This window comes from Danio aesculapii, chromosome 14, assembly GCF_903798145.1.
Source record: "Danio aesculapii chromosome 14, fDanAes4.1, whole genome shotgun sequence".
NCBI lineage: Eukaryota > Metazoa > Chordata > Actinopteri > Cypriniformes > Danionidae > Danio > Danio aesculapii.
The window spans coordinates 10,056,264-10,081,237 of NC_079448.1; the positions used below are offsets into that span (position 1 = coordinate 10,056,264).

At 36.7% G+C, this 24,974-nt stretch overlaps 1 protein-coding gene across 5 annotated transcripts in view; it reads left to right on the top strand.

Annotated features, from left to right (window-relative positions):
• The window catches only part of arhgef9b (Cdc42 guanine nucleotide exchange factor (GEF) 9b), a 104,218-nt gene that overhangs the window by 38,303 nt on the left and 40,941 nt on the right, over positions 1–24,974 (top strand). For 3 of the 5 annotated variants that reach the window (XM_056472000.1, XM_056472004.1, XM_056472002.1), the window contains exons 4-5: positions 23,349–23,528; positions 23,802–23,891. In XM_056472000.1, coding sequence (XP_056327975.1) covers positions 23,349–23,528; positions 23,802–23,891 — 270 coding nt within the window. Of the gene's footprint in view, positions 1–7,982; positions 8,116–23,348; positions 23,529–23,801; positions 23,892–24,974 lie in introns of those variants that run through there. The other 2 variants (XM_056472005.1, XM_056472001.1) reach the window with 2 other exon arrangements.

The window sequence follows — 24,974 nt, forward strand, 5'->3', positions numbered from 1 at the left end:
CTTCGAGGTCTTAGTGTAAGGAAACAGTGACTCCAGAACCTCAGTATTGACAAAAAAGTGCTTGTAGGATCCCAGTTACTGCAAAAGGGTTCTGCAAGCACTGCAAAGACTGTCAGTGGTTCCTCAAGGAACCCCATTTTGAGAGAAAGAGCTTTGAGGCACTTAAAATACATTTTAAAGTTCCTTGAGTACTCAACAGAGTACTTGAAGCACCTTTACTTTTTACAGTGTAGTAGCCTACTATTTTTCATATAATATGAACAGTTTCATATGAAGCAAGAAATAATTGGTTTCTTTATTTTGCTGGAATACAGTGTTCATAAAACAGTGAGATGTTAATAGAGCCTTTGAAAATAGGGCCTGTGCCTGTGTCACAGCATGTGAGTTTTTCCACCACAATATAATAAATCAATGACTCATCAGGTGTCTAATTATTTATGAGACGGTCTGTCCTTATCTTGTGAAAAGACACTTATTTAATATTAAAAATTTATGATAGCAAGTGTTGCTTTTCTATAACAGATGCTGCATACTGTGAGGGTGTTTTTAGGGTTATTCCTGGTTTGTGGAGTCCTGTCTTGGAGTAGAAATGTCCCCATACAGTATTACAGCATATTCTAAAAAATAAATAAATAAAAACAGAAAGATAATACACACATTGCACTGTATGTTTGACATTCGCTGGTTATAAACATTGTTGAGTTTGATGTTGATACAAATGCTAATAACATAATTGCACATAAAAGCACAGTATCAACATTGACAATAGTTGAAACAACAGCATTTTAGTTATCTTCCCATATCAATGGATCTAAGCCTCAAATATTGGATAAACTGAAGGGGGAAATGTCAATTTTAGCTCATTTAAACATTTGTAAGGCAAACAAAGAGTTTTAGCTAGACTCAACCTTGAAAATGTTAGTAGGTACATTGCTACAGTCACACTTTTATTAGTATTATGCTGCAATATTTGGGTATCCGCTTGTTAAGTCATGATGTATGGAATACTGTTTCTGGGTCTAAGCCGCTACTTATTTGAATTGAGAAAATATCCATTTATGGCCACTTTTTAGTCCTATCAGACATTTCATAAAATCATAGTGTACACAACAGTCTCTGGACTGCATCACAAATACCAAAATTTTAACAATTTATAAAATATGAATCACATTCTGGCCATCGGATATTAGGGATGGTTATATATATTGCGATCATGATTTTCGAAAGTATTACAATGCTTTGTAAATGTTTATTATTATCATTTGATGAGTCTCCCCATACAATTTGATAGAGCACTTGGACCCGGAAGCCGCTTCGCATGACGTCACAATGCAGACTGCCCAAATACTGTAAGTCATATAGGCTTAAACTAAAGGTAAATCCACAGTTGGACTTGAAATCACGAACATTGAGGATTTTGTTTTTGTTTAGTTTTTTTTTTTGCTCATGGAATAAATTACCTAGGTGTTGTAAAGTGATAGTTTAACTAAAAAGAAAAAAGTACCTACTATTTATTCACCCTCAGGTGGATCCAAAGTTTCAGGAGTTTCTTTTTTTCTGTTAAACAAAATAAGACATATTGATGGAAACTAGTAACCATTGACTTCCATAGTAGGAAAACACATATTATCGATGTCAGCGATTTACAGCATTCTACAAAATATTGACTATTGTGTTCAACAGAAGAAAAAAAAAACTCAAACAGGTTTGGAACAAGTGTCGGGAGAGTACAGTAAGCATTGAATTTTTTTTTTTTTTTAGGTGAACTGTACCTTTAAGTACACATAAGTTGTTAGTTGTTTTAACAGGAAATACTGATAATGAATTATTATTTTTTTTAAAAACAAAACAAATGGAAATTAAGCCTACAGCTTTTTTTTCTTAGCCATTTTAAAATGTGCATACATTATTCTTTATGGCTTTTGTTGTATTATGATTTAAAGGGGTCCTATTATGCCCTTTTCTACAAGATGTAATATAAGTCTCTGAGAGTGTGTATGTGAAGTTTCAGTTCAAAATATCTCACAAATAATGTTTTATGCCTCTTTGAAACTGCCCCTTTTAGACTTTGATCCAAATTGTGCTGTTTTGGTGACTGTCGCTTTAAATTCAAATGAGATTCTGCTCTCAGCCAGCCTGATCTCACAAGTATTTTACGTTTTGTCAGTTTAGTGGCTTATTCGTAGGAATTCATACGAGTTCAGTCGTACGAAATTGTACGATTTTAAAAAAGAGGCGTGGCACCTAACCCCACTCCTAAACCCAACCGTCATTGGGGGATGAGCGAATTGTACTACATTGTAGGAATTAGATTGTACGAATTCGTGCGAATTAGCCTCTAAATCAAAAAGTTACGAATTGCTCTGAGATTGTGTTATCTCAGCTCTCTTTTCAAAAGAGGACAGAGCTACAAATGCCTGTGTGTCAGCATAGTGGCAGATTCAAAACAGGACTAATGTTATGTCTGTGAAAAACTGAAAATATCAAAAGAGGTGGCTCAGAAGGAGACTACCAACATAGGATCATTCTGAAAACGCAACCCTACTGTATATACATTTCTGGAGAACGCGAATCATGTAGCCAGAGGTACGTATGGCTGCATTTCGTCTTTGGAATGAATGCTACGGGCCAGTAAAACGCTGTTCCTTTTCCCGCTGGCAGCTGACTGCTTACCTCAGTGTGGACTGCTTTTCCACTGTTACCAGTTTGTCCGGTGGCTCGCCACATACGTTGGCAGACTTGAGACACAGAAAGGATTTGACAGCGACATTGGGGTTCAAATCCAGTGAAGAACGGTTACAGAAAGCGGGTAAGACAAAAACAATAGCCAAAAATGTATTAAACAAGTAAATAACAGGGTGAGAATGTGGTAAAATCTGAAAATGTGGTAAAAATAAGGGGGCTTTTCTTTTTCTATATTCCTTTTCAAAACACTGCCGGTTGGGTTTAGAGAAGTGGGTGGGCGCTGGTCAATTGGTGCTTTTTAAAACAGTACCGGTTGGGTTTAGGCAAGGGGACAGCGACCTCTGGTGGATTTATGCAAGAACAGCAGGTGCAATTGGCACTCGAGAAATTTGAGATCTCAAAAACCGTACATAGCAGCCTTTGGTGGATACATGAAAACAATAACGGGAAAAAAAACATACCTCCTGGGACGTATTTGGCGTCCAGAAATATATATATGCTACATTTTGAGAATGAGCCTGGGTTGGAGAATACAGTGTATATATGTGCATTCTTAAAACTCCACATTTATAATGACTCTAAGTTGCTGACATTATCATCGGCAGGTACGATGCGAGAATTTTAACAGCGGACAGCTATTTCTCATTCAGGGCTGTTTATTCTAATGAGCAAGAGATCATCACTAATGGGCGGGGCTTTCGCCCTCTGATGACAGGTACAATGAGAGAATGTCAATCAAAGTGTTTCTCAGTCTCAGTTTTTATGAAGTGTGATAATAAAGAAATTAAATTCATAAATTTCGAGGCTGGCTATATTCACACACCTTTAAATACAGTCAAATAAAACAAACAAACAAACAAGCAAATGAATGATGTGCGTGAAGGATGACTAATTGTGACTGCCTGGTTTCACTGTACAGAACTACACATTCATTTCAATGGTGTCAACAAACCGTGACTGCTCATTGATTTGAAGTTAAATGTATTTCTCTGAACTGCCAGTCTTATTAATAAACAGTTTTAATGTGTGAGCGCATAGTAATGTGTGTAAGTGCTAACAAGAATGCATGCACTCTATCTCCTTATATCACACCCGATTCTCCAAAAAACTTCAGCTTTGTATTCATGAAAGAGTTGGTATCTGTTTGAATTTCAGATGTGACCTTTGTTGTGTAAATGTCAGGATGGGTAGAATGAAGCCGCGTGGGAATCCCAGTGTCAGCGTTACGTAACCGTCTGCTCTGCATCACAAGAGAAAATCTGTTTTAATACATTATACTTTAGATATTTCATTACAATAATCTGAAAACTGTGTGATTATAATGCATTGATACAAATACTATTATTTCTTGTCTCTAAACATCACTTTAGTATAAAACCTACAATATTTAGAGAGGAAAGTAAACGAAATAAAATGTTTATGACGTGATTTATTGGAAATAAACTTAAAGTTGATACATTTAAAGTTGTGTGGTGTAAAATATATATTTCATTTATTTGCATGATGTCAAAATAGGTTGTTTGTTCTTAATCTTATTGTAATATTAATATACTTTTTGGATATTTTTGCATGCCAAAGTTAGCATTTACTGTAGCATTTCCAATTTTGTCATTAGATGAGATTGTCAGAACATCAAGTACCTGATTTAATTCAGTAAATAGGCACAAATTAGCACAAATCCAGTAGATTGGTGAAAATAACCAGTAGATGGATTAATGCAAGCGTTAGTTAATCATAGTGTGTGATTCATTTAAATACAGTCCTATCCCCCAACACATTTTGCATCTAAAAATACACTTGCATTGATGTCAGTCACAAAAATAATCGTACATCCCCTTTCGTTATTAATTTCTCCCTGTCAGTAGTTATTTTTTTTAACTAAAAGAGCTTTTGCACCAGCTCAAGCTGTTAGTAAATGCATCCCTAAATATCATCATGCAAGAATATTACAATTCCTACAGTTTTAACATAAAATACACAAAACATTTACAAATGTTCCAATAAAGACTGTGTTGTCAGAATTTTAGTGAAGGTGACATTCGGGATGCAAATTAATTGAATATGAGACCCTATATTTTTTATAAATTAGGTGTTTGCATCTACATATAGCCTATAAGTGATGTCAAATGAAACTATAGTGTGTATTTTAATAGACCCCTATGTCTCAAACGCATGGAAGTTTTAGAGTAAACAGTAAGTGCGATATTTTAGGATCATCAATTTATTGGTCCAGGGATGCAAATGTTTCCCTGTTCAGCAAAATCCACAAAACACGTCATCTTTGATAATCTTTTGTTGAAACAGCCCATCACAGGTTACTGTATGACCGACACTACCTGACAAAAGTCTTATCGCCTATCCAAGTTTTAAAAAGAACAAATAATAACTTGACTTCTACTGTAGTTGATCATTTAGTATCAGAAGTGGCTTATATGAAAGGCAAAGGCCTCTAGATTACACTTATTTTACCAAAATAAAATATGATCATGACTTGATTTCTAATTCTTTAATTAGGACAGTAAGGTCTGACTTTGCTTAGACAAAAATCTTGTCACTCAACAGAAATAATGTACAGTATAGAATATAAAGTCATGGTGCAGTGGAAAAAGAATTAATATTGTGAATGACTCCCATGAGCTTGGAGGACTGCATCCTTACATCTCTGCAATGACTAAAAGAACTTATTAATAAAGTCATGTGGAATGCCAAAGAAAGCGTTCGTGCAGGACTCCCAGAGTTCATCAAGATTCTTTGGATTCATCTTCGATGCCTCGTCCTTTATCTTTCACTAGACATGCTCAATAATGTTCATGTCTGGTGACTGGGCTGGCCAATCCTGCTGCACCTTGACCTTCTTTGCTTTCAGGAATTTGATGTGGAGGCTGAAGTATGAGAAGGAGCGCTATCCTGCTGAAGAATTTGCACTCTCCTGTGGTTTGTAATGTAATGGGCAGCACAAATGTCTTGATACCTCAGGCTGTTGATGTTGCTATCCACTCTGCAGATATCCTGCATGCCCCATACTGAATGTAACCCCAAACCATGATTTTTCCTTCACCAAACTTGACTGATATCTTGGGTCCATGCGGGTTCCAGTAGGTCTTCCGCAGTACTTGTGATGATTGGGATGCAGTTCAACAGATGATTCATCAGAAAAATCTTCCTTCTGCCACTTTTCCAAATGATCAACTAGAAGTCAAGTTATTATTTGTTGTTCTTACAACTGGGATTAATGACAAGAATTTATATATATATATATATATATATATATATATATATATATATATATATATATATATATATATATACATACTATTTTACTAGATATTTTTCATGACACTAGTATTCAGCTTAAGGTGCAATTTAAAGCTTAAGCTTGTATAACAGTATTTTTTTCCGATTGTCTACAGAACAAATCATTGCTTAAGGGGGCTAATAATATTGACCTTAAATGGTTTTTAAAACTGCTTTAATTCAAGCCTAAAAAAACCAATTAGACTTCTACGAAGAAAATATAATATAGAAAATACTGTGAAAAATGTCTTGCTCTGTTAAAAATCATTTGGGAAATATTTGAAAAAGAAATCACAGGAGGGCTCATAATTACAGTTTAATAGAGTTCCATTGTATTTACGTATCAGTTTAAATCTTAGTTTCAGGTAACTGGCTCATTAGCTACATCTGAAAATTGTGCGGTTACACTTTATTTTAGGGTGTCATTTCGTTACAGTGTAAATATTCAACTAGGGGAGAGTGGGGCACAAAGTAATGCGTGGCAAAATGTAATATGGAGTTTTAAGGTATTTACTCAGGTTAACCACGGCATGCTTCTGAGGTTTTCACCACAGTGTCGGCAGACGTCTTCCTGCCAATTATTGAAAAAGTTTGCCGAAATTCAGATGAGAAACTGTTTTTGCAGCATAAAAGTATGTTTTATCATAGTCGATTTTTTTTTATTATTAAAAAAATCTGTGAAAGTATGCAAGTAAAATCTTATATTGTTGTGATTACTGTCTTCTAGGCTAAAAGATGGAACCATTTTGAAAGGTGTAAAACACACACAGTGACTGCTAGCCAGTTTTGAGGAAAGCACAGCACAGTGGGGTTACTTGTAACAGGGTGTTATAAATAAGCCACACACTGTTGGACACCAACTAAACTAACAAAATCATTTTTGAATTTTGAGTGTGATGTTAAAAACTTTTTAAATAAAATGTTTTAATGGAATTTTTAATAGACAAAAAAAAATTATTTAATTGCTAATACTACAAGTATAATAATGGATAACAATCCAAATAAATCCAAATGTGTTTATCCAATAGACAGTGCTATGTAGAATAAAAAAAATAATTGAGCTAATACTGAGGAAATATAGCTGCTATTTAAGTAAACTGTTTTAAAATGAATTGTGTTAAATCTGCCTTTTTAAGCATGTGTTACGTCTGTTACAACTTGCCCGCAGGTGGGGTTAAATAGTAACATTTATACTCCTGGTATTTTTGGCAACACTGCACAGAAACCAGGCGATCATACAACCAGTGGTCATTTGTAGGAGAGACTTGTGTGTTGTTGGTAAAAAAAAACAACAACAATGGTTTGTCTGACCCCAATACTTTGTTCATTAGTTGGCCAAAATCAAAAAGTGTTACTTTGTGCCCCGCTCGCCGCTATACTGAGTAATATTAAATAATATCATACACTTACTACATGGTACATTGAATAACGCGTTATATAACAGTTCGAATATTTGTTAATGTTAATGAAGACAGAGTGTCCACGGTGAGGGTTTATTACCATACAGGTCGGTTGTGGTTGGTTGGCCGCAATTGCGCGTCATCTGTGCTGTGAGTGGCGATTCTCCTCGCGCTGCTGTTTTTTGGCGAGAAGAGATGCCGATAAAGATGATGGTGAGGATGATGAGTATTTATCAATGTCTTGTCTCATATAAGACACAGAGAGACAAAACGTAACGAGCTGCCTAGCAACACAGCCTCGCCGGGCATCACGGGCGCGCGCAGCAGCAGCTCCAGCCCCAAATGTGCTGTCTAGTTAGGCAGCTCACTAGGTTTTGAGACGTAGCCGGAGTGTGTTGTGGTGTATTTTTCCTATCCTCTTGCAGACATATCTGTGCAGCTGGATGCATTGCTAATTGTACTGATCGCAGGTTTGACATCAGCACCTCGAATCTCGCAGCACTGCAGCATGACCTTGGACGTGCAAACGGTGGCGGTGTTCACTGTTATCGCCATTCTGCTGCTGGTCAACGTGATTCTCATATTCTTCATGGGCTCCAGCTAAAGGATCTTCAGCATGACTGACACACAGTCGTTCAGGCACAAAGATCTGTGATCGTTTCTTGTCTTGGAAACACCTGGGGCTGTTTCACGGCTGCTCATATCTGCGATTCTTCTCTATACAGCGGTGGACATGGTAAAATATTAGTTTTACAGTTACAATTTTAAGTGTGCATGTGTGTTCACAGATTTTCAATCAGCCTATTGTATAAACTGAATTATTATACAGCATATTTGTCTTGAAGTAGTGTATAGTGTGCATGATTTATGAATATAAGCCATCGAGATGCTCCAGTGGGTCTGTTAGCGTTCATTTAATTAATATTCATGGCAAATGCTCTGAAACCATAACATATCAAATGCCATTTAACAGAGCCATAAAGCATGTGTGATGTAATCCAATATTTATGAATAATTTATGCAGGATGCTGTACAGTCTTGCATTAGGGGAGTCAGCACAATATGCTAAGATTATTTCCAAAATACAATGAGCCGAATTTATATGTTATCTATGGTCAGTTATAATGCTGTGTTTAGAAAATGGTGAATTCACTGTCTGTTAATATCATGTGTTTGATCAGGGCTCTGATCACATGCCAGCACACGTGGTGGCACATTCTGGCAAGTTATGAAGTGTCAATTTGCTGTGAAAAGCCTGCCAGGAGCTGGCTTTATTTCACATCTAGATGGATTATTATAGCTTAGATAGTCTTGTGCTTCAAAAGGCACATCATATGCTTTAGATGTTAAGGAGGCTGCTTGATGACAATGTGTTTGTATGTGTAAACCTGTCTTTGGCAAGCTTGCGCGTCTTTTAGGGTTCCTCAATCAGGACACAAGTCTGTTACATAATATTTTTTTGCTATATAGAAACTGAGTTTTCACTGAGGATGTTTGTAGTTGGTTAGGGCATTTTTTAGCCATTAAAACAATCTCATCACAAATGTGGATGTTGCTCACAGACATGTACCTTGTTTTGATTCTAATATGATTTGAACATTTGTACATTTTCATTTCAGACAAGTTTTATCGGCAAGGCTTATGACTTACTAAAATAAAATCAAGCTCTCATGTAGCTGACAAAAACAGTAAGACTGATATGGAATGATTTTATTTATTTTTGTCATTTTTTGTGTTGTTTTTTATTTTTTATTTTTTGGCTCAGTGCAGAATCTAATAGCATTCATTGGTGGACATAAATGAATGCACAAACATGAGAATAACTGAGGGCGGTTATGTAACAATAATTCACTGGGGCTCCATAATGAAAGACGACTTCAAAGGTGTCTTAATTATATGATCTTTTTGAAATATTAAGATCTATTTTTTAGTGATTCACGGAGCAGTATAACATTTCTTTTCATATGCAGTTGAAGTCAGAATTATTAGCCCTCCTTTGATTTTTCTTTTTTTTCTTCTTTTTTAAGTATTTCCCAAATGATGTTTAACAGAGCAAGGAAATGTTCACAGTATGTCTGATAATATTTTTTCTTCTGGAGAAAGTCTTATTTGCTTTATTTCGGCTTGAATAAAAGCATTTTTCAATTTTTTAAAAAACATTTTATTTTTATTTATTTGACATGAACATCACAATTACACTGGGCTTGGTGTGTCTCGGCCTTTACAGGTTTTCATTTATTTTAGCCGCTAAGTGCTAGGTGCAAGAGGCTTGACAAAATTGACAAAATGAAATTATAATAAATACATATACACAATATTATAATTCTTTACATAAAATGACTAAAGGCAAAAGCAAAGGTGGCATGATCAAACAAACTAATAGTAGACTATTTGTGCAAACACTGCTGTTTTGTTTTTAACCACTTTTTAAGAACACTATACTAAAATATTTATATTACTTTCTAATTTTAGGCTAACAGGTAAATCGTTCCACAGTTTGGCTCCCTTTACAGAGAAAACAGATTGACCAGATGAGGTACACTTTGGCACTAGACAGCCACCATTAGCAGTTGCTCGTGTGACTCTGTGAGAGGTTTGATGCTTACTGATTAGATCTGAATACAGCATTGGAACATGATTATTTAAACATTTAAAAACCAATTTAAGATAATAAAATTTTTATAAAACTATCAAAACTAAAAAGGTTGCATATATATAAATCATCACAATGATGCCATCGCATAGGCTTCAAGTCAATCATTTTAACTGCTCGTTTCTATATCGAGTCAATAGGCTTCAATGTAGTTAAAGAGGCTTGTGACCATAATGTAATGCAATATATCAAGTGAGAGAATATCATTGTGCATGTATAATTTTGCAGTTTGATGTGTTAAAAATCTTCTAATAAAACGAAAACAGTTTAGACTTGGCTTTACCTTTTTACTTATATTTTTAACATGACTATTAAATTGTAAATTAATGTCTAGAGTTATGCCAAGATACTTAAATTCGTTCAATTCTTTAATATATTTATTTTTAATCAGCACCTCAAATGTATCCCTTCATGTCTATTTCTTATAGAGAAGCACATAGAAACTGTTTTCTTGACATTCAACGTTAAATGAGACAGCTCAAGCCATCTTGAAATATGTTGTAAAGCCTGGGTCAGTTGCTCACCTGCCCGGCAAGGTGTTTTAGCAGAGACATAGATGACTGTGCCATCTGCATATAACTGGCAGTTAACCCCTGGGCAGAAATCTGGAAGATCATTTATGTACATTGTAAACAACAATGGGCCAAGAACAGACCCTTGAGGTACTCCCATATTGTTAGGATGCACAGATGACTTCACCCCATTGACCCTCACACATTGCTGTCTCCCACCCAAATAAGACCCAAACCACTTTAAAGGTCAAAATTATTAGCCCTTCAAAGCTATGTTTTTTTCGACAGTCTACAGAACAAACGTTATACAATATCTTGCCTATTTACCCTAACCTGCCTAGTTAACCTAATTAACCTATTTAAGCCTTTAAATGTCACTTTAAGCTGTATTGAAGTGTCTTGAAAAATATCTAGTAAAATATTATTCTCTCTCATCATGGCAAAGGTAAAATAAATCAGTTATTAGAGATAAGTTATTAAAACTAATATATTTCGAAACAGAAATTTGGGGGAAAATAAACAGGGGGGCTAATAATTCTGACTTCAACTGTATATTGGCACTAATCATTAATCTTTTTCAAAATAGATTGTAATTGAATTGTGCAAATTGCTCAGACCCTTGATCTTCCTGTTGTTAGTTATTTATGGTGCTATTTACTTTAGGTCTTCAGCATTTTCTATGTTTATTTACTATATTTGTATTAGTGTAAGACCAGAGAATGCTTCACACTTTTGAGGCTGGAGTCAGAGTGAACCTGTGGCTGTTGTAAGCTGCAGGTGAGTTCAGAAAAACCATCGCCAAACGCTTTGACAGCATGCATGTACTGCCATGTACTGTACAAACGGCCTATCAAGTGCCACTTCTTATTGTTTTACTGTTTGTAGCTCATGGGTGGCTCAAATGAAAAAATCTAAGACATCTCTGTTAAAGAGATCTACATGGTGGGCCATTTATATGGATACACCTTGATAAAATGGGAATGGTTGGTGATATTAACGTCCTGTTTGTGGCACATTAGTATATGTGAGCGGGCTCATGAAAGGATTAAGTTACGTTAAAACCAAGCACGCCATTGTTTTTTCTTGTTTGATGTGTCACATGACCCTCTTCGTATTGAAAAAACAAAAGTTGGATCCAAGATGGCGACTTCAAAATGGCCACCATGGTCACCACCCATTATGAAAAGTTTGCCCCCTCACATATACTAATGTGCCGCTAACAGGACGTTAATATCACCAACCATTCCCATTTTATTAAGGTGTATCCTTATAAATGGCTCACCCTGTATATAGAGTTTATGGTAACACTTTACAATAACAGTACATGAATAATGATGTGTTAATAAGTATACTAAACATTACTTTATTATGGACTAATGTTGTTAATGCATGTGCTAATCATGAACTAACCTCAACTACAAAATGAGCTCATGTGTGAATGGCGGCTACCTTAATTACTTGTTAGTACATGCTTGTTTGTTAATTAATGTGTTAATTACCACATTAGTTTTGCTCAATTTAACCATCATGAACTCTTGAGCTGTTGTATAATTATATTGTGAGTTTACTTGGAGGGGTACGTCGTCATTAATTCATTCTTAACTACTAATGAACTCCTTATGCATGTCCGTCTAGTGCGACTGAATACACTGATTAACAATAGAAAAGTGTTATGTTAACATTAACGTGAACAGTTTAAACAGAGGAGTTTATTAGAGGTTAAGCATGAATTAATGATGATGTGCCCCTCCATGTTAAGTCATGACATAATTATACATAAACTAAAATGTTAATTAATACATTAGTTAACAACATGTACTAATAAGTAATTAAGGTAGCTGTTATTAACACATGAACTCATGTGACTCATGTAGTAGTTAAATATAGTTCATGATTAGCACACGCCTTAACTCATCGTTAATTCATAATAAAGTAATGTGTAGTTTACATAATAATACGTCATTATTCATTTCCTGTTATTGTAAAGAAGGGGTGCGCAAATTTGGTCATGGAGGGCCTGTGTCCTGCGTATTAAAACACACCTGAAGCAGCTAATCATGCTGTTTCTAGGTATATACAAAAATTTCATACAGGTGTGTTGAAGGAAGTTGGAGTCAAACAATGCAGGACACCTGTCCTCCAGGATCGATTTACATTTACATTTAGTCATTTAGCAGACGCTTTTATCCAAAGCGACTTACAAATGAGGACAAGGAAGCAATTTACACAACTATAAGAGCAGCAGTGAATAAGTGCTATAGACAAGTTTCAGGTGTGTAGTCTAAGAATCAAAGCATTAGAATTTTTTTTTTTGAGAGAGAGTACAGTTAGTGGTATAGCCAGAGAGGCAGTTAAAATTAGAAAGGAAAGTGGAGACTAAACAGTTGAGTTTTTAGTCGTTTCTTGAAGACAGCAAGTGACTCTGCCGTTCTGATGCAGTTAGGAAGTTCATTCCACCAACTGGGCAGATTGAATGTGAGAGTTCAGGAAAGCGATTTCTTCCCTCTTAGGGATGGAACCACGAGGCGACGTTCATTCACAGAACGCAAGTTTCTGGAGGGCACATAAATCTGCAGAAGTGAGAGCAGATAAGAAGGAGCAAAGCCAGAGGTCGCTTTGTAAGCAAACATCAGAGCTTTGAATTTGATGCGAGCAGCAACTGGCAGCCAGTGCAAACGGGTGAGTAGCGGAGTGACGTGCTCTTTTGGGTTCATCAAAGACCACTCGTGCTGCTGCGTTCTGAAGCAGCTGAAGAGGTTTGATAGAATTAGCTGGAAGCCCGGCTAGTAGAGAGTTGCAATAATCCAGTTTGGAGAGAACAAGAGCTTGAACAATGAGTTGAGCTGCATGTTCAGATAGGAAGGGTCGGACCTTTCTGATGTTATAGAGTGAGAATCTGCAAGATCGAGCAGTTCTAGAAAGGTGGTCAGAGAAGTTTAGATTCAAGGTGCAAGCTAATATGCTAGTTTTAGGGCCTACTCCCACTATGCTATCCGAACCATGCCCAGGCCTGTTTTCCAGATCATTTGAGAAGTGTGAGTGCTCTGAATCGGGCTCAGGCACTGTTCACTTGGCCGGCCCTGGCCTAGTTGAAAGAGGTGTGCCAGAGCGCGGTTCACTTAGGGTTTGGCGCGGTACGCTTGTAGAGTGAGTGTAAAGCGCGCCTAAGCCCAAAACTGAATACGAGAAGTGACTTTTACGGGATAGTTTCATATGGATTTATTTATCATTCTTTCTGTTTAATGAACACAAACTGTCGTAGATTATTAAAGACGTAAACTCCTCACTGCACGGCAGCTGCACCTTCAGCAAACCTCCTAATTCCTGAAGCATGACGACTTTACGATTGTTTGTGAGCGTCAAAAGTGGCTGATCTGTTCGGCGAAATATCTGACTGCGTGTCACTGCATCCCAAACTACTAAAACAATATAACTAAAGTAATCTCAACTGTGCTAAGCGTAATCGCTTACTGAACAGCGCATCATCAATGATGCAAGCGTGCACAGGCCCGGTTGTAATGGGAGTGCGGGCCGTCGGGGGAGACGGGAGGGGGGACAAGTGTGCTTTGGCCTGGTTCAAGGCAACTGGACATAGTGTGAGTACGCCCTTAGAGAGTGGTGAATATGCTGTTCTTTAAAGGAACACTTCACTTTTTTAATAAAAAAATAATAATTCTGTCAGTTTAAGTACACAAACAGAAGAGTCAAGCTTTAAATAGGAAACTTAACAAAACACTTTTTCAAATTTTTATGAGCAAGATACTAATGGTCACTTCCAATCTAATGATTTATGCTAAGCTAAGCCAAAGTGCTCTTGCCAGATCTGGAGATCAACTAAATGGATTCAAATATGGGCTCAAAAGGGGATAAATGGATTCTAAAATATGTATCAGTGGCCATATCAGCTGATAAATGATATTTGTAATGTTATCATTATCGGTTCGATAACAAAATTAGCCCGATATTGTTAAGCCAAATAAATTATGGATTATTTCCACTGGTTGAACCACTTCATGTGCTAGCTGGCTGACATTTTTATTTTATTATTATTATCATTATTATTATTATTATTAATTTACTGGTATTTTGTATTTGTTAATGTTCAGTGACATGGTTGTTTTATTTATTTATTTTTTTTTGTCAGACAGTATATTTTACTTAAAGGGCACCTAGTTTACCCTTTTTCCAGATTTAATATAAATCTTTTGTGTCTCCAGAATGTGTCTGTAAAGTTTCAGCTCAAAACACCCATCAGATCATTTATTATATCTTTCAGAAGTTTGTAATTTTTAGCTCTGAGCCTCTTGTAGCGTTTTTGTGGACTGCATTTAATGCTAGTCTTTCCCACCCACCGTTCCCACATGCCTGTCAGTGTGACTCAATCTCCACCCTTGGCTGCGTCAGACAACAGGCAGACATGAAGGAAGCAAATCTCACGTAACGTTTGTGAGAAATATTACAGTAAGAACTTTCCCAATGACTATTTGATGTGTTTGTTGTGGAGTTGCAATGATGAGTCACACAATGTTGTTACAAAGTTCACACACACATACAGCGCGTGGGTTTAGCTTTGCACTGTATTTGCACGGCAAATGTGACAGGATACAGGTTAAAATCAACTGCTGTATTGATATCCGTTATGTTAATGTACAAAATAAACCAGATTTAACATTCACAACCTGGGATTGAAGCATCTTCTTTTATAATTGTACTGACACACGGCTGTGGTAATGAAGTAAATCGCTGTAATTCATTACAAACATGCACTGTTTTAAAGACGTGTTAAACCTGTAAAACTCATTCTTGAACACATTTGATGATGATAGATGATCACAGAGAGCTGAACAGATCTTTTATTCCCATTTGCTTTGCGCGCATCCTGTCTGTCTTGTTTCCTCTAAAGTAGCTTATAGAAACCATAATGGATTTAAACAGCACACTACTGTGTACACATTCATAATGAAGTAATCAGAATATTCAGTGAGTCTAAATGAGAATGAGCAGCTTCAATCTTTTATTCTGACATTAGCTTTTTCCATTTCTGGGACAAAGCACTTTTTCAGAACCCAAAAACAACACACAGTGCTGATATACTTTGACATTAAGCTGTAATGCTACAAAAAAACACCCTAAAATGTGTCTTGATACCTAAAAAAAATCTGAGAGTAATATGAATCGTTAAAATATTGGTGTTTGAGACATTGTGTGCAGTCAGTGTGAGGCTGAGGTTAAAAGCTTAGCTTAAAGGTGTGCTGTGAATAAATCCAGCTTATAAACAGCTGCTGAGATATTCTGAGCTGCTGAACACGGTAGACCCTGATGAAAATGAAGCATTGCGGTTCACCAGCAGGACATATGTTTTGCAAGCTGTGCTGCTTTGGTGGTCCCCATATGGAAAGTGCTTGTACACTAGCTCAGTTTTGATTGAGGAAACCATGATTATGCTGGTCTACTTTCCAGGCCGGTACTATACCAGCTCTAACCAGCATAAATCATCCTGGAACATCTTGTAATTGGGGTTGATGCTTAAAAGATGTCTAATAGATGTCTAGTAGACGTCTAAACATAGTCAACTTATCTAAATTAAGACTAAATTTGGGCTGTCAGTGAAAATCTAATAGACTAATCGTCAAATAGACAGAAATGAATGACTACACATATAAAGTCTGTCTAATCTTTCTATTTGTTTTGGGCTATTCTTAGATGTTTATTAGAATTTCACTGACAGCCTTGTTTAGCCTTGTTTTAGCCAAGCTGTCTATGTTTAGATGTCTATTAAACATAAAATGTTTTGCTGGCCAGAAACAGCATTTATTAACATGTGATGAGAAATGGTTTTATCACATCTCTAGATTGTAAATAAGTCTGTTCGTCACTGAATCCTGTACTTTTTTCTGATTCATTTGTGTGAATATACAACAATTACAACCTAAAAGTGAAATATTTAAAAATAAATGCAATTCTTGCCAGTCATTTAACTGATCTAAACCTATATTCCATGACAGACTCTTCTGGGATCCCTCCTCTTCTTGCCGTATTACAGTTTAAGCATGTATAATCCCCGCAAAAATGATCACAGACAGCAGTTCTTGAGTCCTGTGGTCTAACATAAGCAGAATAAATGATCCTTTGTCACCTTTTTCAGCATATTTATTGAAAGTCTTTGTAGCAATGCCACAATCTCTTTATCAGACATCACATTAACATTCAACTGGTATCCGCCATTGCAGTGTACGTAAATAGAAACCTTTGGCGCTTTTTGGAGTAGATGGAAATTAGACTGCAGAACAGTTATTTGAGTTATGAGATTTGATTTGAATGAGTTGTTTTAAATAATACCACTGGGAGCAGTCCTAGTCTGTAATTGGAATGAACTCAGGGTTGTAGTTAGGTTTGACTCCGTCTTGCAGGAGAATATATTGAACAGATTCAAAATGGCTGCAAACATCAAGACAGACAAATGAAGACTAAGCATAAACTTACTATTTAGACCGGCACTACAGTAGTCATCAATGTTTGAGGTAGATCGAAGGTTTCAAAATTGACAAGAATGGGTGTTGTTCCATAGTTTTAGGACAATTTTGATAAAAAATGTTGCTCCACTTAAAATGTTAACTACTCTATAGGGGAGAGTGGGGCACAAAGTAACACTTTTTGGTTTTGGCCAAATAATGAAGAAAGTAAAAGGGTTAGACAAACCATTTGTTTGTTACCAACACACAAGCCTCTCCTACAAATGACCACTGAAAGTATGACCACCGGATCTATGGTTTCTGTACTGTATTGCCAAAAGTGCCAGGAGTAAAAATGTTATTATTTACCCCACCTGTGGGGCAAGTTGAAAAAGACAGAGGGTTAGTTGTAACTAGGCCTACACGGAATCTGCGCACGCAGAATTCCACAGATTTCCGCAGATTTTTAGCCCATCATTGATTCTGTTTATTTACTTGTGTAAATGTGTGTACATTAATTTTTATTCAGTTTTTTAATTAATTTCAGTATAATTATTGACTAATATGAAAATATTGATATCATTTATTTACAATACAGTTTGTAAAGTAATATTTTCAGTTTTTTAGTAGATATATTTCTATTAGCGAGCCTTTGTTATAGTGCAGATACAGGCGGTCAAGTGAGAAGTCCAGCGGGCATGGTTGATTTGACGTACAAGCGTTTGCTTGGAAGCTTGATTCCGCGGCTCAACCTCTGGCTTCATTTGGTAGTCCCTTCTGTGCATGCCCAGGCTCCAATTTCAGCAGTGTTTGAGACAGTTTGTGCCTTTAACGAGGCGTTTTGCCTTACAAGCATTCAATGGGAAACGCGCTGTTGCATCTTCCATATTTTTTTTACAGTCATTGTTCTGAACTCTTCAATTGTTCATCTATTTGGACTATTAAAACTAGCAGCAGTTGTAAGGTTTGAATCAATCTTGAAGAATATTGAGCGAATCCAAAACAATGGTGGTCAACGTGGTCAGCAATCAAGACAGAAATGAGTGTCCACAACTGAAAACCCCTCACAAAAAAAATCATAGCAGTAAACAAGAAAATACCAAGGAAGATGAACTTTCAATACTTTACAATGCATATATAGAAGCACATAATAAATTAACTGAATTATGAGGTTTTTAAAGCTACAAACAGGAAACAAAAGTTGAAGTAATGACTAATGTTAATATTCAACAGAAGGCTCCCTCTAGTGGTTGGATGAATGCTATAGTTGTTAGTTTTCATCTTTCATCCTAAATATTTCATTAATTTCATCATTCTAGCATCAAGTTTTCAGCTTAATTAAATAAAAATACTGTTACTAAATTGCTTCATCACAAACTAAATAATTTTGTTTTTTGACAAAATATCCTGTTACATCTAAACTGTCTACAACGGCTGATAGAAAGCACAAATTGCAGGATTGCTGAAACACTGTCATCAAACTGAAGTCATATTATTAATCTCCACAGCTAGACGAAGATTTATCTGTAATATAGTGCTCATGGTTGGATTTAACTAATAAGCAAGATAAGCAGCTACTTGGGACTCCAGGAAATTTGGGGGCCCCCAATAAATACTTATACGTATAAATTCTACCTATATATAACATCTTTTTCTATCATATTTTGAAAGGTTAAGGGTCTATTAAATTGTATCGTAATTATTACTTCTGCACAAATTTGTCCCCCACCCCACAATAACGTAACACTCCAGCAGTCAAATCAGATAAGGATTTAGTTTTAAAAATGAAACAATTTATTATTTGTAGTGGGGTTTTTTTTCTTTCTTTTTTTTTCTTTTTATAAAAGTGATGAAAAATGTGTGATTTAAGAAAAATTCAGCAACACAAACAAACAAATAAATAAATACAAAAAGGGTGCATATTAGGATTTTTGGGCCCCATGGCAGGAATTGCTTAGGGCCCCCAAATCACTAAGTTTGCCCCTGATAGTACTGGGGTACAGTGGTGGTTCACTATTATATAGGTCTAAAGATTAATACAAAACTGTATCTTCAACATTTCACTGGGACACTTCTTGCAAATTACACCATTGTGCTAAATCTATTCTTGAAAAAATATACACCTACCTGCTATGAGATAGATGAGGCACTTTAGAACAGATACAATTTTTGAATGTTTTTTGTACTGATAATGCAGGACCGAAAGTAAAAAAGGTGATTAAAGGGGATCTATACTTTCTCTAATAAGATGGAGGTCCACAGACACAATAAATAAACTTTTTTATTTTTAAATTTAGGCTAATTTCAGAACTCACCAGAGTTAACCAGTTGATTTTTACCATTTTTGAACCCTATCAACCAATCTTCCAGTTGGCTGAATGAGTTTAGCTGAGGTTAGCTTTGTCACAATACGAGGCTAATTACTGTGTTTAGGACCAAAGTGCAGCTTTATTTCATATCTCAGTTCAAGTAATATCATACAAAAACATCTCAAGGAGTCAAACGTGATTAGCTAGATTACAAGAAAAGATACTCTGAACAAAAAAGAAACAATACTAGAAAAATACTCTAAACACACTAGAAACAAAAGCAAAGAACCAACAGTACTCACAACGCAAAATCTAGAAACGATGAAAAACCAAACACAAAAAGGCTTACAGTATATTAAACACAAATGACAAACACCTGAACATAATTTATAAATAACAGCAGCAAAGTATTATGGGGACTGAAGTTGTTAACCACAACAGCATACAACAAAGTGCCCTCTAGAGTCCTGGGTAGGGTTGCACCAGCTGTTTGAAAGTTCCTTCTTAAACTGGACCGTAAATTCCTCACTAGGGGCTTAGTAACTACTAGCTAGTTTGTAACTGAAATTGTTCTCACTTCGGTTGCACCATGTGTTCTTAAGGCAAACCATAGTTAGTAGGTCGTAAGCTCTCTGTAAGGTCATGCGTAATCACACTGAATGACTTAATATCCAGTAAAAGTCATTTACTGCTTTAAAATTCTGCAACTAATGCATCTATATATAAGTGTCCTATGGAAATGAAATGACAAATTATATTTGTAAAGTACATTAAATTACAGTCGACACACTCCTGCACCGCAAGCAGTGAATACACTAAGGGCGTACTTACACTATGTTCAGTTGCCTTGAACCGGGCCGAAGCACTCTTATGCCCCTTGTTTTCATGCTCATAAGCAATCATGAAGTCCTCATGCTGCAGGAATTAGGAAGTTTGCTGAAGGTGCAGCTGACGTGCAGTGAGGGGTTTGCGTCTTTATAATCTACGAAAGTTTGTGGTCATTGAACAGTAAGAATGATTAATAAATCCACATGAAATGGTCCCTTAAAAGTCACGTTTCGTCTTCAGTTTCGGGCCCAAGTGAACCGCGCTCTGACACACCTCTTCCAACGGGGCCAACTGAACCACACCTGAGCCCGATTCAGAGCATTTACACTTCTCAAACGATCCAGGAAACGGGCCTTGGCACGGTTCGGATAGCATAGTGTGAGTACGCCCTCAGTTATCAAAACATTAAACTTGATTTTTTAAACTTGAAACTTGAACAGCAGGAAGAAAAATTCAGTCATGAAAAAATTCTCATTTTAATTGATGGATACAATTAACACAAAACACTCCATGATAGAAAATTAAACTCTTCTTTCACGAACTGAAAAAAAAGCGAGATTTGGGAGGAAAATGAGGCTGTGAGTAAAGGGTAGAGGAAGAAAATTATTTAATATGATCGCAAGGTCCTCAATGTAAACTAATCTCAATGTCATGCTTTTCTACAGTTACACATGGTGGGAGGTTGCCATAAATATTTAGTTGGATCGTAGCGTTTCATTTAAACTAAGTTCAGTGGTGCAACAAAAATATTTTGTAATGTGCAAGTTGTAACTTTAAGTCACAACTAGGCTACGTTTAATGCACTGCAGGTGCAACCAGCCCCAGACCAGTACATTACAGCCAAAGGCTGTGACAAGGTTAGCTTAGCATAAATCATTGAATCTGATTAGACAATTAGCTGCCGATCTCCCAGCCTGACAGGAACACTTTTAGCTTTGTTAGCTTAGCATAAACCATTAAATCGAATTAGCCTATTAGTATCTATAAACGAGTTTTGATAATCTGCCTATTTAAAGCTTGCCACTTCTGTAGTTACATTGTGTATTAAAAAAATGAGAAGTTGCAATTTTTTTAGGCTAATATGAGTAGGAACTTATACTCTCATTCCAGCGTATTACTCGAGGAATGTTGTACCCAGAAATTCAGCAGGCTCAATGATCACAGCGCTGTTACCTAGTTGGGGACTATTTTTAAGTGCAAGAGTAAGTTTTTAATATTATTGAAAAATTTTTGAGAGCGATACTAATGGTCTAATCCAATTCAATAACTTATGCTAAGCTAAGCTAAAAGTGCTAAAAGTACAATTTCTAACCCATTCAGCCATTTTTCCAGTTGGTTGAAAGGGTTGGGTTACCTTTGTCACAATACGAAGCTAGTTACTGTGGTTAGGACCCAAGTGCAGCTTTATTTCATATCTCAGTCCAAGTGATATCATACAAAAACATCTCAAGAAGTCAAATGTGATTAGCTAGATTACAAAAAAAATACTCTGAACACTAGAAACAAAGCAAAGAACCAACAGTACTCACAACGCAAAATCCTGAAGCAATGAAAAAACAAACACAAAGGGTTGACGTAAGAAAGCAAATGACAAACACCTAAACATGATTTATAAATCACAGTAGCCAAGAATTAAGCTGCGGTCACACTGGGCTTTTCACCCCATAGACTTCCATTTATACGCACGCGAATGCATCAGACTGGAAACGCAAGGTCATGCGTCAAGTTTAGTAGGTTGCTTCGGCCCAAAGTTCAAGCTTGGTGAACTCTGACCTGCGAAATCACATCACTTGACTGTGTGAGACCAATCGAGGATCAAAACATGACCTCTCTGGACAGAAATTTAAAACCCTTAAATTGTTAACTACAACAGCATACAACAATGTGCCCTCTAGAGTCCAGACCAGGACATTACAGCCAAAGGATGTGACAATCTTATCTTAGCATAAATCATTGAATCTGATTAGATGATTAGCAGCCGATCTCCCAGTCTGACAGGAACACTTTTAGCTATGCTTAGCTCATTAGCATCTATCAAAGAGTTTTGATAATTTTCCTATTTAATGCTTGACAACCCTGCTGAAAACCAGCTTGACCAGCCTGGTTTAAGCTGGACATAGCTGGTTTTGGCTGGGCTCCCAGCCTGGCTAGGCTGGTCAAGCTGGTTTTAGCTGGTCATCTCCCAGCCTGACCAGCTAGGACTAGGCAGGCAATGACTGGAAACCAGCCTGGAAATGGCCAAAACCCCTCTAAAAACAGGCTGGTCGACCAGCTAAAACCAGCCAACAAGCCTAGACTGGTTTAAGCTGTTTTTTTTATCAATAGAGACTTCTGTAGTTTTTGTGTACAAAGAAAATGAAAATAAGATGTTGCTATTTTTTATGCTAATATGGGTAGGAACTTATACTTTCATACCAGTGCAAAAATCAAGGAACGTTGTACCAGGAAATTCAGCAATGAAATTACACAGCACTTTTTTTTCCTAGTTGCCTAACTGGGGACTATTTTTAAGTGCTGTGTAAGATCATTGCAAAAATTTTGAGAGCGATATTAATGGTCTAATCCAACTGAATTATTTATGCTAAGCTAAACTAAAAGTTCTAGCAACATGGTGGCGCAGTGGGTAGTGCTGTCACACAGCAAGAAGGTCCCAGTTGGCATTTCTGTGTAAAGTTTGCATGTTCTTCCCGTGTTTGCGTGGGTTTCCTCCGGGTGCTCTGGTTTCCCCCACAGTCCAAACACATGTGCTGTAGGTGAATTGTGTAAGCTAAATTGTCTGTAGTGTATATATGTATGCCCTGGTCCTCCAGATTGATGGTTGAATGTTGGGCTAACAACTCACCTTATAAAAACTATATGTTACGAAACACCAATGTGGTGCGGCTAAAGATCAACTTCGATATAAATGGCCCTGGGAGTAAGTAAGTAAGCTAAAAGTGCTTCCACCAGACCCAGAGGTTAGCTGAATGGATTAAAAAATGGTCAACTCAACTCTAGGGGAGTTTTCAAATTAGCAGTGTTTGTATAAAGTTGACTTTTATTACTCTTCTTTTACTGTGTTTGAACAATCATAAAGCCTAACATCACATCATTTTCTAATCCAGTATCACAGGTTTGAGATTGGACTGTTGGTTTTCTGACCGACTGCAAAAAGATGATGTGTATTTAAAAACAAAAGGAGCTTTGTCCATCAAGGTCATTTTATTTCTCTGCAGTTGATCAGCGGAGGCTCAGTGGTCAATGCGGAGGCAGTATGGGATCACGTGACGATGGCCGAGAGGGAGTTGGCGTTCAAGGCGGGAGATGTCATCAAAGTCCTGGACGCCTCCAATAAGGACTGGTGGTGGGGCCAAATCGATGATGAGGAGGGCTGGTTCCCTGCCAGCTTTGTGAGGGTACGTCGCAGCAACATCTCTGACTAACTTTCTCATCTCATCTTACAAGGGCCTAGATCTTATGATTTAATTGTGATGCAGCTGGAGGTCTGAAGTGACGAAATGAGGTCTCGGATACTGATTGTGATTAGATGCGTCTGTCTGGTCTTGGGAAAGAATGCAGTCAGTGTTGAATCAGTGTTGCCAAGCCACTTCCATCTCACTGTTCCATTTCTATTCTTCCACAGCAAGAGCAAATTCAAACAAAGTGTATTTTTGTTATTCTTTTCAAAGGTTGATCCCCACCCTCCTCAACCTTACACAAAACCAGTTTTCTATATCAACCCTATAGCAACTCCAAGGTTCCATAACACAACAGCAAAGGTGCGTTCCCAGCTCAAATCTCATCAAGTGCTGCTGATTTTGTCCACAAAGCATCCAACTCAAATCACGCTCCTAGTGTGCTTCATAGCTTTCAAATAGACTTAGAACATAAGCATCCAGTATGTTTTTTGGTTTTCTTTTTCATTACATGTGCTGCTTCGGATGCATTTTGTAAAATCCTCCAAATCACAGGCCTCATCTTCAAATGAATGTTAGTTGTAGAAAGCTGCTTTGCATTCAGAACCATCTTCTCTTTTTCGTGCGCTGCAGGCAGCTTCCCATTTTATGTTTGTAGATGCCAAGATTTTTAATTGAATAAATCTGATTTTAAGTAAACTGTCGATTTTTTTCAACTCAAATTTGGGTCAGATAAAAAATGTCATTTAAAGTCGGCATGAAATTAAAATGTACTTTTCTTATTTGTATATGTGTATAGCAGTGCTTGTTGTAAACAAGGTATCTGTGCACTTGCAAAAATAATGAAAATGTTCTGTTCTGAGAGTGCCGATGGTGATTCCTCCACACCCCCACCATATTGCTAAAAATGCCAATCTTCCAACCTCCAACTTGATTTCACCAAGTAGGACATGCTCCTGGATTATCATCTATGTTGATCCTGGAACCACATTTCCAATCAGCCAATCAGAATTAAGGGATACATTTACAGTTTATGTTAAGTTTAGGCTTACAGTTCTACATGAGTGTATTATTCCCCTCCGAATTTGGGAATAATTCACAGTTATGGTTGGGTTTAGGGTAGGGAATAGATATGGATTACATTTTCAAACAAAAATGATTTTCCAGGATCAACATAGATCTCAACGTACTTGGCAAAATCATGACATGGATCATCCAATGATCCAATTAGTTCCCAAATCAAGCCCCGACCTACATTTTTTTCTCAATTCAGAAATCATTTTAATTGGATGGACGACATGATAGGGGACAAAAGTACAATCTTAACTTCTGTATGTCCATGCTTGACCCAAATTTGGTTTGAAAAGAAACTCATAAATTTTTGAGTGTAAGTATTAAGCAGTGTTTTATTCAGGTAAATGGTTTCTTTCACCATGTCCTAATTAC